The sequence below is a fragment of the Chaetodon trifascialis genome, chromosome 13 (genome assembly GCF_039877785.1).
Source record: "Chaetodon trifascialis isolate fChaTrf1 chromosome 13, fChaTrf1.hap1, whole genome shotgun sequence".
Lineage (NCBI taxonomy): Eukaryota > Metazoa > Chordata > Actinopteri > Chaetodontiformes > Chaetodontidae > Chaetodon > Chaetodon trifascialis.
This window is the reverse complement of record NC_092068.1, coordinates 9991848-10006127: the sequence shown is the minus strand read 5'-3', so window position 1 is coordinate 10006127 and position 14280 is coordinate 9991848. Positions and strand designations below refer to the sequence as shown.

Genomic DNA, 14280 nt, shown 5'->3' with positions numbered 1-14280 from the left:
CTGAGGGGAATATATATAAACATATATGAAACTCAACTTTAACAAATTAAATGAAAAATAGTTTCTAATTTAGAGAATCTGTTCTAATTACTGCTCTAATTACTATATAAGTCACAATAACAAATGAGTTCAATGTGCAACACTTACACATCTGGAAGCTCCACTTGTACACACGCGGCGATCTTCCATGGTTGTCTCGGTGCTGGGTGTGGTCGGCGTCACCCTGCTTGTGGTACTTATGGCTCGAAGGGGGAGATCGTCCGTGACACTTGGGCGAAGTGGCAGCCTTCACTTCTGAGGCGCTGTTCTTAGAGGCAGATGATTTGGCAGTGCCCTCAACAACAGACTGGTCTTCACTGTCACTGCTGTTGGCTGGAGGGGAGAAGACAGCAGAGATGGAAAAGATGCGCAAAATCTCATTTGCTTTCCCACCCGAAATCTATAATTTAATGTCAGGAAACCGGTAAATATGAAAGAGAAATTTTATAGCTGATAAAAGTACTGGAGTTTGAAATGGGGAAGGCTAGCAGGGTGTCAGCAATCCCATCTACAGTCCTCCTTACCTGTTTTCCTATTCTTTTTGGGAGGCACACCTAGGCTCTTGCGGTTTGGCTTGTGTTTCTTTGAGGCTCCACCTGTCTGTGATTCTTTCTGCCGCTTCTGACTCGCAGATGCTACAAAGAAGTTGCAAGGAGATGGTGAGGGAACAAGCAGACTGTGAAATGAGTTGTCAGCGTGTATTTCTTTCGTATTCCACCTGAAAGAAAAATAATGACAAGATTCACACGACCTGGTATATGAGGCTGGTTATTACTTGTACCTTTGGACTTCTGCTCACTCTCCTGTTGGCTGCTGCTGCTCAGCTCTAGGCTGCAGCTGCTGCTGCTGTTGCAGGAAAGGCTGACATCGAACACCTTTGAGGGGGAACCTGCCCCCTCTTCCTGGGGGAGGTCTTGCAGCTCCCCACCCAGACTCTCCACTTCCACCGTGCTGCTGTCCGTCTCACTGCGCCCACCTGCTGCTTCCTCCTGTGTGGGCACTGGGGGGAGAGCATCAGAAACTGGCTCTGAAGGCAAGGCGGGGGGTATGGACGGTGGAGGGGAGGAGGGCTGCGGCTGACCAGAGTCCTCCACGGCACTGCCTCCTCCTGAGGGGGATTCTGGCGTTGTTGGTGGTGTGTTGAGTACAGAGTTACTGCCGCTGCTCGGAAACTCCTGCAGCTTGTCGTTCTCCATCTGCTCCTCTGAAGCTTCGTCCTCAGGTCCACCATCCTGTTCGACACTCGGCTCCTCCAGACACGGGGGTGCAGGTGGAGGAGGGGAATTGGCAGCTTCTGTGTCCGAGTCAGAGAATAACTCTTTGAGAGTCTTCTTCGGCCACTGGGCCTGGATGCTGGACCACACGTCCTTCTGGCCTTTAGAGCGGACAGCTGGCCTCTCCTCTGCATTCCCAGACATTTTGACCCTCTTTTCAGGAATCTCCCAGAACCCAGCTTGTCTGCCAGTTTTGGTCTTCTCCTTCATCCCGTTGTACTTCTTAGAAGGGGAGCCTTTGGATTTTGGCCGGCTTCGCTCGCTTTCCTCCGCCTGGGACTCAGCCAGTGCTGCACCTTCATCATCTGAACTACTGCTAGACGAGGCCCCTCTCTCCTCCCCGGGACCAGCCGCTCTCTCCTCCAGCTTCCTGGGAGGGCCTCCAAGCAACCAGTCAGCGCTCCTGGTGTTCCTGGTCTTAGCTTTGGATTGGCCTTTCGGGGTCCTCTCTGATGCACTGTCAGATTTCCTCTTCCTGGTGCTCGCCTCTCCCTCTAGCTCTGGTTGGCTTCTGCGCTTCCCGACATCAGCGCTCTCTGCACTGACTAAATCCTGGTTCTTTCCTGAGACGGGAGGAGGTTTGGATTCTTCAGGAGGGGTCCCGCTCTCCCAGCACTCAGTTGGCGTGGGCTCTGGTGGGGCCTTTCTGGGGCTGCCTCTGCAACCTGGGCGATCCTCTTCATTATGCTCTCCCTCCTCATCCTCATGCTCACTTTCATCTGTGGACATCTCAGAGGCTGAGGCAAAAAGGACAGAACTCCTATTAGTTTGAGCAGGATTTCCTAAGAGGCATAAATAAACCACTTCAGAGTCAAACAGCCTGATCTGCTTTAAGTGTGCATGAGGACTACAGGCTAATGAGTGTTGCTACCTTGCAGGCCATTGAGGATAGAAGTAATTTCTATAGACTTGACTGGAGACTGCTGAGTCCCTTTGTCCTCACCCTCGTCCATCTTGGAAAAGACATCCTGACTCAGGCCACATTTGGAGCGTGGGACACGGTTAGCGTTGGATGAAGGGCCGAGGACTTCTCTGTCATTGAGCCTCTCCAACCTGTCTCGCTCCCTCTCAGCTTTGTTCTGTCAGAATTCAACACAGTAAGTGATTCGCTTCATGATATCAAACCAGCTTTCAGTAGAAAAGTTGCCACTGTCCAAACTCGTACCTTTATTTTTTTGCGGTGCTTTATTTTTGGTACGTTCTTATTGGCCGGGCGCACAATCTTGTCTGCTTTGATCCATTCATCATATCTAAAAATCAAGTACAAAGACAGGAGACAATTTAATCAATCAGATCTTTGAAAGGAGCCAAGAAATATCCTCTCACACCACCCACCACACAGACACCTCTACTGTCTGACCCCAACATGTTGCTGTGATACAAAAAGCCTCAACAGCAAAGGAGGAAATCCCATGGTGTTATGTGGAAAAAGACAAACCTTTACGATGAAGAAAGAAACAATATTAACACCGACCACCACACAAATCATATTCAACAAAGTTCCGACAGTACCAAGGGTGCTACTTGGGTCGTATGAGGAAAATGAAAAGTTTCACGACATCGCACACGACACACACAATGCAGAGAACATCCCACTGTCTTTTATAGAGTGCTAGAGGACCACACAACAACATTGAGACAATGAAATGCTGATTGCACTAGTTAACCTCTGTGTCATGGTACCCTAACACTCTACTTAACACTGCATTAACCCTGACCCACTGGGGAGGGGGGAGAGGGTTGAGAGGTAGAGGTGAGTGTAGCAGCACTTTGGTTGGCCTTTCAGAGACCCAAAGGGTAGCTCACGTTAAAATATCACATCGTAGGATCTAAAGATCGTCCAACCAGAGCCTCTGGTTGAGTAAAATTGGTTCAAATTCAAGCCTGTCTGTAGATTTTGTTGAGAGACAGACAGCTGGGGGACAGACAGACAGGGGATTTAGACAAAATTGAGTGAGGGAAGCTGAGGAATGATCCACATCAACCCAATACTCAATTCTGTTTCTGCCACTAGATGGCCCAGTGTTCTCCATAATCAGAGTACTGACCATGGGACTGGATCAGGTGAAGCAGAATTGTGAGGAAGGGATGTATCTGTTATTGCTGCGGGGATACCCATGTAGCGGTGATCCCTTGAGCTGAATTGAAGGTTAAAAGATGTCTTTTTTTGGTCTTTTTTTTAGGGTGAATATAGACGTTAGGTGATTTCTCCCCAGGTCCTGTCTTACCTGACGTTCCAGCCACAGTAGTGCACCAGGTAGAGCACCTCTCCCCCCTCCACGTCTGCCTCTTTCACAGTGGCCTCGTACGTCTTCAGATTGCGGCCTCGCCCATACCTCACCTGCACCTTCATCCCCGGGGGGTAACACTCAAACTCCTCCCCTTCCTCCCCCTCCTGACTGCTGTCATCCCTGCAAGAAAAACAGTTCAGCACTTCCTGGCCCTAGGCTGCCCCATTGAACACCACAGAACCCCACCCAATCCCAGCCACCCAACTCACTGCCTGCTGCTAGGAAGCCTGTTTTCTAACTAATTTGCTCCACCCTTGCCTTCTCAGTCCCATTACAACACTAGGCCCTTACCTAGAAAGAAACATACTCTTCCCATTTTTGCCTGCCTTAACTCTAGTCCAGTGTAACCTTCATCAAACTGCAGTATTAACACTGAATCATTTAGAGTAAGCCAGTCAAAGAACAGTACATGGAGTGTTTCAGTAAATAAAACATCATTCTTTCATGGAAAAAAGCAATCATCTTGCATGGGAAATAACACTGCTGTTAGGCTATCTAACCCTACATCCACACACACCTCAATGTACTTGGGATTGTCACTCACACACACTGTATGAAACAAAGCAGCCACAAGGAGGAGCTAGTGGGAAACACAGTCAGGAGATGTCGAAGCTGGAGGATATTCGGGTGGTGCGGGAGTGCCAGTAAGTGGTTTAGGCGCAGGGGCCACAGGAACCACAGGGGCAGGTTAGCACGGCAAAGCACAACTTGGCAGGCAGCACAGCAACTTAAAGCGAGACTACAGCGTTGGGAGGAAGCACGACTACCAGATTTCATTTGGTCTGCTGCCACAGAGAACAGCTTCAACACAGTGCTCCACACAACCCCTCTCATACCTAACTGCTCCTAGCATGTCCTCTCTGCTGACAGCTCATTCTCAAAAAAAAACCACAATGAAGAAGATGCACTTCTTTGTGCAGCAGTCCAAGCGTGACAACTGAACAATCTGTTAGCACCTTAACACTGGGGACACACTAGACTCCAAATGCCAGATGATTTTATAAACACACTGCACATAAGCAGTCTCAGACCTTTTCCACCCCTCGGTGATGAATATGGTTACAAAACACAAGCAAGCACAGACAGGGTCTCAAACACTCAGATATAACACATTCAGAGCTGCAACAATGAATCAAATCATCAGTCAAACGACAGAAAATCATTTGCAACTACATTGATAACTGCTTTATCATTTAAGTCATTTTTTGTCTGCTTTTTTGGGTTTACATTACATTAAACTGAATATATTGGGGGTCTGGGCTGTTTGTTGGACAAAACAAGACATTTCATCATGTCTCAGTGAGCTTGTGAGGGGCTGTTTTCACTATTTTCTGACATCTTATTGACCAAACAGTCAATTAATAAAAGCAAAATGACCAGCAGACTAATCACTTTTTGAAATAATTGTTAGTTGCAGCTCCAAATAAATTACGCAAAAGAAAGACTTGCCTCCAGATTTCTAATTTCCTCAAAACCTGCAGTATTCAGCGTGAGTCAATGTGTTATTATGCACAGAAAAATTCAGTCCAAGTGGGCTGTACACTTTCAATAGAGCAGTTGAGTAGGCCTCATCAGGAAAAACAAAGGTAAATAATACTTAGGTAGTCACTTAACAATCACTGTAGAACAGGAGTTTCTCTCTGTATAATTAATTGCTCTCATTAATATAAATTAAAACACATTTTTTTTCCATTTCAGCTCAGTGTAAACTAGCTCATTGGCTACACAGTCTCTGCTGCTGGAATGAAAATGTGATCTACACACATACCCACCCGCGCGCGCACACACACACACACACACACACACACACACACACACACACACACACACACACACACACACACACACACACACACACACACACACACACACACACACACACACACACACACACACACACACACACACACACACACACACACACACACCAGGTCCCATCCATCCCATTACAGGCTGTAAACACTGAACAGTTTTTTTTTTTTTTTTTTTTGATATCATCGGGAAAGTTCAGATCTGATCAGTCTGCTAGCTGAATCTGTAAATCCTCACACTACCACAAAATCTACTGCGAGGACCACTGATCCTGACAAAGCCAGCGGATCAGAGAACCTCCCAACTAAACGAGAGTCCACATATGATGGTAATCACTGATCGCACTGTAGTGTGCTAAAAGCCACAGGTGATTAAACTACAGAGAGAGAGAGGGAGAAAGAGAGAGAGACTGGTATGACCAGAACATCCCAAAGTTGGAGGATTTTGTAATCCCTTCAACCAGACACATAACAAACTGCAGCACACTCCGCATGTGGACAGTTAACATTTTTGTTTTCCACTCTGTCCCCAGCAGCCCAAACAACCTTAACACAAGTGTCAAACTGGAGGCTGAACTCGACAGAGTGATGGAGCTGTGATGGAGATGCTCTGGACAGGAAACAACCGGGGAAAAGGCATCTAACTGTGACCAAACCACACAACTACCCAAAACAAACACTTTTCAATGCTGAAAGTGACTTTTTTTTCCTCTAAAAGGGTACTGCCTCTGAAGCACTATCTTGCATCTAGTGTGCTAATGCATCAGTGACAACACTCACACACATGGAACATTTAATAAAGCTGAACACTGACAAGCCAAAAAATGAGAGAGAAGACAGAGAGAGAGAGAGAGAGAGAGAGAGAGAGAGAGAGAGAGAGAGAGAGAGAGAGAGAGAGAGAGAGAGAGAGAGAGAGAGACAGAGAGAGAGAGCGTGTGAGAGAGAGAGAGATAAGAGATCAGGAAAGGGCAGAAATCAAGACGAGCACGGCCATGTTGTGGGTGCTGAGTGAGTGAGGCTGGCCATGGTCAAACAATCTCAGCCAGAGAGAGTGGGGGGGGGAAAGAGAGAGAAAAATATAAAGAGAGACAAAGAGATAGAAGTAGAAAGAGAGAAAGAGTTAGAGTAAATGTGAGAGAAACAGAAAGAGAAAGATGAAGAGAGACAAAGAGAGATATAGAAAGAGAGAGAGAGAACGAGTGAGAGCGAGAGTGAAAGTGAGAGGGAGGGGGAGAGGGAGGGAGAGAGAGAGAGAGAGAGAGAGAGAGAGAGAGAGAGAGAGAGAGAGAGAGAGAGGGAGAGCACAGCATGACATGCCAGGTGAAAGGCAGCAGTCAGGCTGCTCTAAGATGTCTCTGCCAGCTGATGCCGACTAAGCCACGAGAAATAATAATAGCACAGAGGGCAGTGGGTAAGAGCTTAGTTAGAAGAGAGAGAGACAGGAGAGCTTCCCTCTCTCTGGTTAGCAGGTAGAGGTGGATTATGGGTATACTGAGAATTAGTGTCATTAAGGTCAGAGGGATCCTCATCAGCTAATGGTCTTTTAGGTTTTTACTGCCACCAAGGAAAGTGAATGCCTCAGGTCCTTTAGTCTAGAGAAACTTTGAAAGTTCTCATACGTTGGAAGTCAGATTGGACATTAACACAGTTTCACCATGCAGGGGGCCCTGCATGGAGTTTGTGTTTGTGCCATGAGGATTTGTTTTTTTACCGCCCTGGTGGAGGGACCATCCTTTCAGACCACCTACCCAGAGTTGTCCTTGCTCTCCTGCTCCTCGTCGCACTCCCGCGTCACGCTCTCCACTCCGAGACGGGCCGTCGACGAGCCCTCATCCGCGTCTCCCTTGAGGGGGCCGTCGTCCTCGTCGTCATCGTCGTTTCCACTGTCCTTTCCCTCAGTTTGTGGTGGCTCAGACTCCATTTTGTTTCGGGTCAAATCGGGTTTCTCGTCCTGTCAGAGAAGAATGCTTTAATTATAATGGAAGCAGGAAGTCTACCAAACTTGTGAAAAAAAGACAAATATTTGAATCAAACAGTATTTAGGAGTATGCACCTTGCAGACTACAGACTGTGCACTACAAGCTTCTCCATCCACCAGCGCAGTCTGCTCTTCAGAGCTGGAGGATGTGGCAGCTGTTCCTCCTGCCTCCACCTCAGACTTTACCTCCCCCTTGGGACCCTGCTTCAAAGGGAGATCCATCCTGAAGGTGATGGCGGTGGAGGTGCAGTATTCCTCAAATCCATACAAGTACCTGGATAATAAAATATTCCTTGTCAGCATATCCAGAAAATCCCCAAGTCTAATTCTACTGCTTCTCTCAACGATGTGCACGCTCCATCACACCTGGCGCTGCTAAAAGCTAATCTTGCAAAGGTAGTAGCTTAATTTAATCTTGAGCGGCTATAAAAGTGGTACAAAAGACATCCAGATGGACATAAAAAAGGAGACTACAAACAACATGTCAGTCTTTGTGCAAAACAACATAAACAGAGTCGCATCTGCCACACAGAGTTGCTTAGTCAAAAACTTTGGGGAGCTGTGGAGGCGGCGTCTGTACGTACTTGCGGTAAGCACATTTGACATTGTAACCAGCGGCTGAGTTGAGTACAGGGATTCCCAGATCCTGATACACTTGCTTCCAAACGGAGCCGCTTTCAATCTGCTCAAACACAAAGACGGAGGAAGACGCATCCAGAGTCAGTCAACATCAAACGAGGTAAGTGTGACCATAGTTCAGCGACACTGAGAGGAGTCAGAGTGGCACTCACGTTGTCAAAGCCTCCCAGTTTGTGCACCAGCCTGTAGAGCTTGAACAGGTTCAGGTTTCTGTATCCCAGAACAGGCCGTTTGTTGATGGGCGTTCCTGAAGAGAAGAAACACAGCACAGCTTAAGTCAGAAATGTGTCATGCAGTGCTGCAACTGTAAATTTCATATAAGTTTTCTGCAGTGTGGGAGGATGTATTTTTGTTAAGAAAGAGTAGCAATACTGCAGAATAAACGTCCTCCCATTACAAGTATAAATCCTGCATTGAAACGGTCGCTTGATTAAAAGTAGGCAAATACCATTGGCATAATGTATCAAAAGTATGCACAATGCAGAAAAATACCGCCTTTGAGTATTCCAGAGCGTTTTACTAAAAGTAGCCATGTGTATGAGACATGTCTTGTAAAAAAAAAAAAAAATTAAGTTAGGAAACTGAATATTGAACCATGAAAATAGAAAAGCTAAGCCCTAAAATTAGTGTACTAAAAAAAGAAAAAAGTTTGTTTTTCTAAGAAACTGTAAAAATCAGTCTTATCTGCACTCTGGGCTCACCTCTGTCTTCCATGAACTTGTACAGCTGCTGCAGAAAGTTCTCCCGCTCCTCTGGGAAGGGCTCCACCTCCTCCTGCGGACAGGAAACAAGACAGTTTGACGATCTTTGTTTTTTAACTTTGAGATTGTGAGGATGAAAACCATGTGCAGGACTCTACCTCCTCCTCCTCGCCACTGGCATCTTCTTCCTGCTCTTCCTCTTCATCCTCATCGTCATCCTCACTGCTTGAGCTTTCTTCTTTCACCTCGGTCTTCCAGGTGCTGGGCACGACAAAGTGCTGCTGGAACTCCAAGGCTGCGTCCAGTGCTGTCAGACACACATGGAGTCAGTAATATTACATACCAACCATCCAACAAGGGCAGACAAACACTACTGCATACCTGACAATCAGCAAAACATGTTTATACAAGGGTTATTGCTGTCTTAACACTGAAACAATAGACCCATATACCAAAATAGGACAGTAAAAAATAGACATTTTGACATGAACGTGAACAGGAGCAGCCATGGAAGAAAGGAGCATGAAAATCTGCCAGGAGTACTTGCAGTGACACAGAGCAGCACAAGCATTAAGCCGCAATGTCACAGGTGGGTTTAAGTAGTATCTGAGCACCCTGATGCTTGTTTTACGCTTTTGTAATGCGGAAATATCACAGTTGTGAGCCAACCACCTGTGAATACCAAGACTGGTATAACACAGAGCTATTTCCTAACTGTAATTATGAAAGACTCAGAGCTCTGCTGCAGAAAAATGGGGGCACTATATAAAAAGCCTGGTGAGGACTTCAAATAAAAATAGACTCGACAGTGACAGGAGCTCTCCGCCGCTGCATTCCGCAGAACAAAAACAAAACTCCTCTTTCTTCAGTCTGTCTCGCTGCAACCCACTCGGAGCGTTTTCTGCCAAGTGTGTCAGCGCACAGACCAGACTGGGTACGTGCTATGCACCAGTTCTGTGAGGTTCACCTCTCAAAGCTTTACTTTCCACTCACCTGGTTTGTGCCCTGCGTCAGCTTTTGGAGGACAATCGCTATTCATCTCGCGGACGTCCTTTCGCAGCACCGTGTAACTGCAAAACACAGCAGCTCTTATTAATGTGTGCACAGGAGTGGCGTAGTGTGGACAGTACGGAGTGTTACTACGTCAAGGTTCAGCATGCAACTGTAACCAAGTGAGTTGTAAACCAGCCAAAATCTAACAAACATGACGATAGAAATGAGGGTAGCAACCCGTCTTCTTCATTAAAACACTGACAGGGAGAGTACTGCACTGAGTTCTTAGCTCAGCAACACCAACTGCCTCAAAATTTGAGGAGACATGATTGCATTCTCAGCCTACAGCAGCTGGACAAAGTGTTGGTGATTTGGCAGATAGATGGATCAGTGGAGCTTGTCAGCTGAAAGCAGTCAGAGGCTTGGCCAGCGTGTCAGAGAGACGATTTGCTCCGGTATCTGTAGGTAGCTGAACTGATCCAATCACTAGATTTGTCATGGAGTGAATTGGGGGGGCGGGGGCTCATAGAAAACACTTTGGTGTAATGACACACAAACACACACACACACACACACACACACACACACACACACACACAAACACACACACACACACACAAACACACACACACACACACACACACACACACACACACACACACACACACACACACACACACACACACACACGTATACATAAATACATACATACATGTATATACACACATACATACATATATACATACACATCCATGTATACATATATGTGTGTGTGTGTGTGTGTGTGTGTGTGTGTGTGTGTGTGCACAGAACAGGAGTTCTAGATATTAAAGATATTAAATTCACAATTACATAAAACTCATATTGAAGAAGTACATACAAGTAAATGTTCTGGGCCTTTTGACTCAAACAATTTGTCAAATTGTCAAATAGTTGATTCATTTTCTGCCTCTTGACTGATCGTTTAATCATCCAGTTGTTTTTTTTCTGCAGCCCAGTTTTGTTTAGCTGATAGAGCGTCTTAGTTACAAAGTTCCTCACAGTGGCTGATCTTTTTCAGAGCACATCAAAAGCACAGACAAGACTGCAAGGCGGCCCGACAAGAGAGAATGAAAACAGCTTCTGTTTCCATTGTTACTATAGTAACCCGCTTTGACCAAATAAGAATAACCACTTCCTGAAAACTCCCGTCTCCACTCTGGGTATGACCTTGCTTTCAATGAAAAAATGCTTTCCAAAGCCATTGTTGTTGAAAGGCATGTTGAGTGGTTATCACTAACAATGCCAAACTCTCCTGAGGAAAGTGAACAGGCTGACCCCGGCGCTGTGCAGGGGAGGTCACACGGCTTATGGATCTGACCTCTCTTCAAAGAACAAATCACACAGGAAGCAGCAAGTTTGAATAACTCCGTAATCATAGAGGAAAAGAGGCTGACATTAATGATAACAAGCACAATACAAGAGGACTCTGAGTCTAAAAGTGGTGCCGATGCATGGGAGACATCGTTGTAAGCTTGTTCTCTCTTAGAAAATGCATTAACTTCCCTCAGTCTGGGTTACTTGCAAAACCCGCCGTAGATCAAACTGTAACATAACATACAGAGACACACCTGGTGGATCACATCACACGAGTAACAGTAATGATATGCACCTCTCATCATTGTTATTCCACCCGCATAAAAGCAACAAGGATCAGAGGGAAACAAACCTGAAAATCTCATTAACAATGATATAGATTTTCCGACTTCTGTCATTTTTTCTCGCATCTACCCCTGGACACACTGTGCTGATTTCAGTGAGTGAAATCAAATTGCTCTAGAACACGGAGCAAAACTGCCACAGTGCGATTTAATTTGGAACATAAGCCATCATAGGGTGCCATGTTCAGACAGGAAATACTTCACGAGTATATGATTTCCAGTTCTTCTCTGATTTATCATCCCTTATCTTATCCCTCTCATCACCTCTAGCCTTCACCTGCCTATTAGCCAAAATACAAGCGATAAGAGGGACGTTTCGACTTCTCCTGCTCCAGATTAATGCTGATGAGTTACGCAGGGAGTCTATTAAGGAATGCAGACTCAAGGCTGTTCTGTCATCAGTGGAATTCAAATGGACAGAAAAGTAGACTTTGGAACAGCGAGCAAACACCAGATTAATTTATGTCAAGTGTGGGCCGTGTTTCTACCCACTTACAGAGAGACCGAATCCGCCAGCTGAGTGCAGACTCCTGACAGGGCTTATTCCTCTTTGCCACAGACAAAACAATCTGGCTGTGTGGTTCCACGCTGAGGACAAGCTGCTGCAGGGAAGCTGCACTGCCTTACCTCAACAGTAACTTACAGCCTTAGGACAAATAAAATCACACAACCCAGCGCCGCCAGGGAAGGCACACAGTGTCTTAACTCTTGTTGGGGGATAACAAAATCTGAGGTTTTACTCTTCTACAGCTACAAATGATGTAGCATTGACACTATTATTTGTTTGTTTTTTTTAACATGCACAATCAATTAGTCATGAGGAAGAAATGTCATCTGACAGAGCTCCATCAAATACGGTGATAATACACACATAAGAGGCAAGAAAAAGCACAAAATGTATATATTATTTGAAATGTATGCAAATATTTGTTGGCTTATATATATATCTTGTATGTATCACGTATCCCATGAAGGCACGTGAGTAAAGACTCCTTATGGGGATGTTCTGCACTAGCACTCAATCATTACATTTACATGCAGTCAATATTCTGGTTTCTGAAACATTCGGAATAACCTGTTTACATGCGTGAGCAAACAGGGGTAATCAATTGGGATATCCCGATCAAAACAGCGACACAGGGACAACATGTCGACGCACGGAGAACGTCATGACGCAATGCGCGTCATTTCAAAAACAACAACAGCAGCAGCACTGCAGATAATGGCCCGGGGCTGGTAGCAGTCGCCTTCATTTGCGCTTCAGTGCTGGTGCTGACCCACCACCAGTACTTGACACCATTCTGTCTCACTTTCTTCATTAATGCAAGGCGAGAACGTGAAGAAATAGGAAATGGAGCCGTTGCTGTGCCATCCATATCCATGCTACCTGTATTCAAAAGACCAAGATTCCTTGCGAATAGAACATTGGCAGAACACAAATTAATGTTCCGTTCGATGGGGATATTCCAATATTCCGGTTTTTCAAGTGTTTACATCGCCGTGCACAACCGAGTTATTGCTGATATTCCGGTTATGAAAAGGTTACTTGACTGCATGTAAACGTAGTGATTGATTCACTAAAATTAATAAAGAATAACTTTGACAATCTGTCAGGTGAAAATGCCAATTATTCACTTATCACAGCTTCTCAAAAGAAAGCTTGCTTTTCACCTTTGTGAACAGAATGACCCCCTATAATAAAAACATCATTTATGTATCAATTGCTAATGAACTGATCTACTGATAATCATTAGCGCAGCCCTCCTTCACACATGGTGTAAATATGGTTTTTGGCACACGAGTGATGACTCACAATTTTCCATCCTTGAAAGAGCGAACGAAGATGTTGTCCTTCTTCATAGCCACATCTTCATGGCAGTCCGGGGAGATGACCTTGTTGCACAGAAACAAGAGACAGCCAAGAGGTCAGAGGAGGTGGTACTCTGTGTGTATGTGTGTATGTGTGTGTGTGTGTGTGTGTGTGTGTGTGTGTGTGTGTGTGTGTGTGTGTGTGCGTGTGTGTGTGAGAGAGAGAGAGACAGTAAAGTGGAGGAGGGGAGGGGGGTGTCAGAGTACAAGTCAATGACTAAAGTAGTTTCAGCAAAAGGCCATGCTGATGGATGGCGAAATACGCTGTCTACGAAGCAAAGACAAACAAGCGAGTGTGGATGAAGAGCGAGGTGTGAGGGGTGCGCGCCCACACACAGCATGTGCTGCCGCTGTTTACTGGAGTTGAGGAACACAATAGTGGGAGTTGTTCCAGTGCCAGGGTCTAACCCAGAAGAGGCAGCACTGCTGTTATGGATATTTGATTTCCACCAGGACTCTGTTCCTGCTCACACACACGCACGCATGCACACGCAGAGGGTAGATGCTTTTACTTGAACGCTGTGAGTCATGTTTCCTCTGTGATACCGTTCCATATGCTGCACTGCAAGTGTGTAACGAAAGCACCCAGCTCGCACACAGGGACCTGTTTCTTTTGACTTATATTTTAGAAGGCTACTTTAGAGCACACTGTGTGCTCCATCCACTATCATCTGTTGCGTGAGACATCTACCAGTGCACTACTCCACCCCTCTGCCAAACAGTCAAAGTGTAAACAATGACAGGCCACTGTGTCATGCACTTCTCTGAACTGTCACAAGGAGGCAGCATGGAGCTCAGTAGACAGCAAGCCAAGAACAACAAACCCTAGAGGTGGGGCTCTGCTGACTACACAGTTAAAGGGACAGCTTTCCCCACCCTCTCCCTGTCTCCCTGTTCGACTTGTAACGCTTACATAAACAAACAACGCCTGTCACCGTTGCATTGTGCGCTATCGGGGGTTGTGAGTTAAGGCTGGGTGGAAAGA

General features: G+C 45.9%; 2 protein-coding genes across 15 annotated transcripts in view; both read right to left on the bottom strand.

The window, feature by feature from the left end:
• lyst (lysosomal trafficking regulator) overlaps positions 1-14280 on the bottom strand; it is a 262116-nt gene that overhangs the window by 127623 nt on the left and 120213 nt on the right. The window lies entirely within an intron of this gene.
• The window catches only part of arid4b (AT-rich interaction domain 4B), a 37556-nt gene that overhangs the window by 2928 nt on the left and 20348 nt on the right, over positions 1-14280 (bottom strand). For 2 of the 8 annotated variants that reach the window (XM_070977230.1, XM_070977232.1), the window contains exons 9-22: positions 13240-13319; positions 9727-9803; positions 8892-9040; positions 8734-8806; positions 8185-8279; positions 7978-8075; positions 7469-7667; positions 7164-7366; positions 3542-3724; positions 2479-2563; positions 2185-2392; positions 821-2050; positions 564-674; positions 148-372 (exon numbers count right to left, since the gene is read on the bottom strand). In XM_070977230.1, the coding sequence (XP_070833331.1) occupies positions 148-372; positions 564-674; positions 821-2050; positions 2185-2392; positions 2479-2563; positions 3542-3724; positions 7164-7366; positions 7469-7667; positions 7978-8075; positions 8185-8279; positions 8734-8806; positions 8892-9040; positions 9727-9803; positions 13240-13319 (3016 nt within the window). The remainder of the gene's footprint in view (positions 1-147; positions 373-563; positions 675-820; positions 2051-2184; positions 2393-2478; positions 2564-3541; positions 3725-7163; positions 7367-7468; positions 7668-7977; positions 8076-8184; positions 8280-8733; positions 8807-8891; positions 9041-9726; positions 9804-13239; positions 13320-14280) is intronic. The other 6 variants (XM_070977235.1, XM_070977236.1, XM_070977234.1 and 3 more) reach the window with 5 other exon arrangements.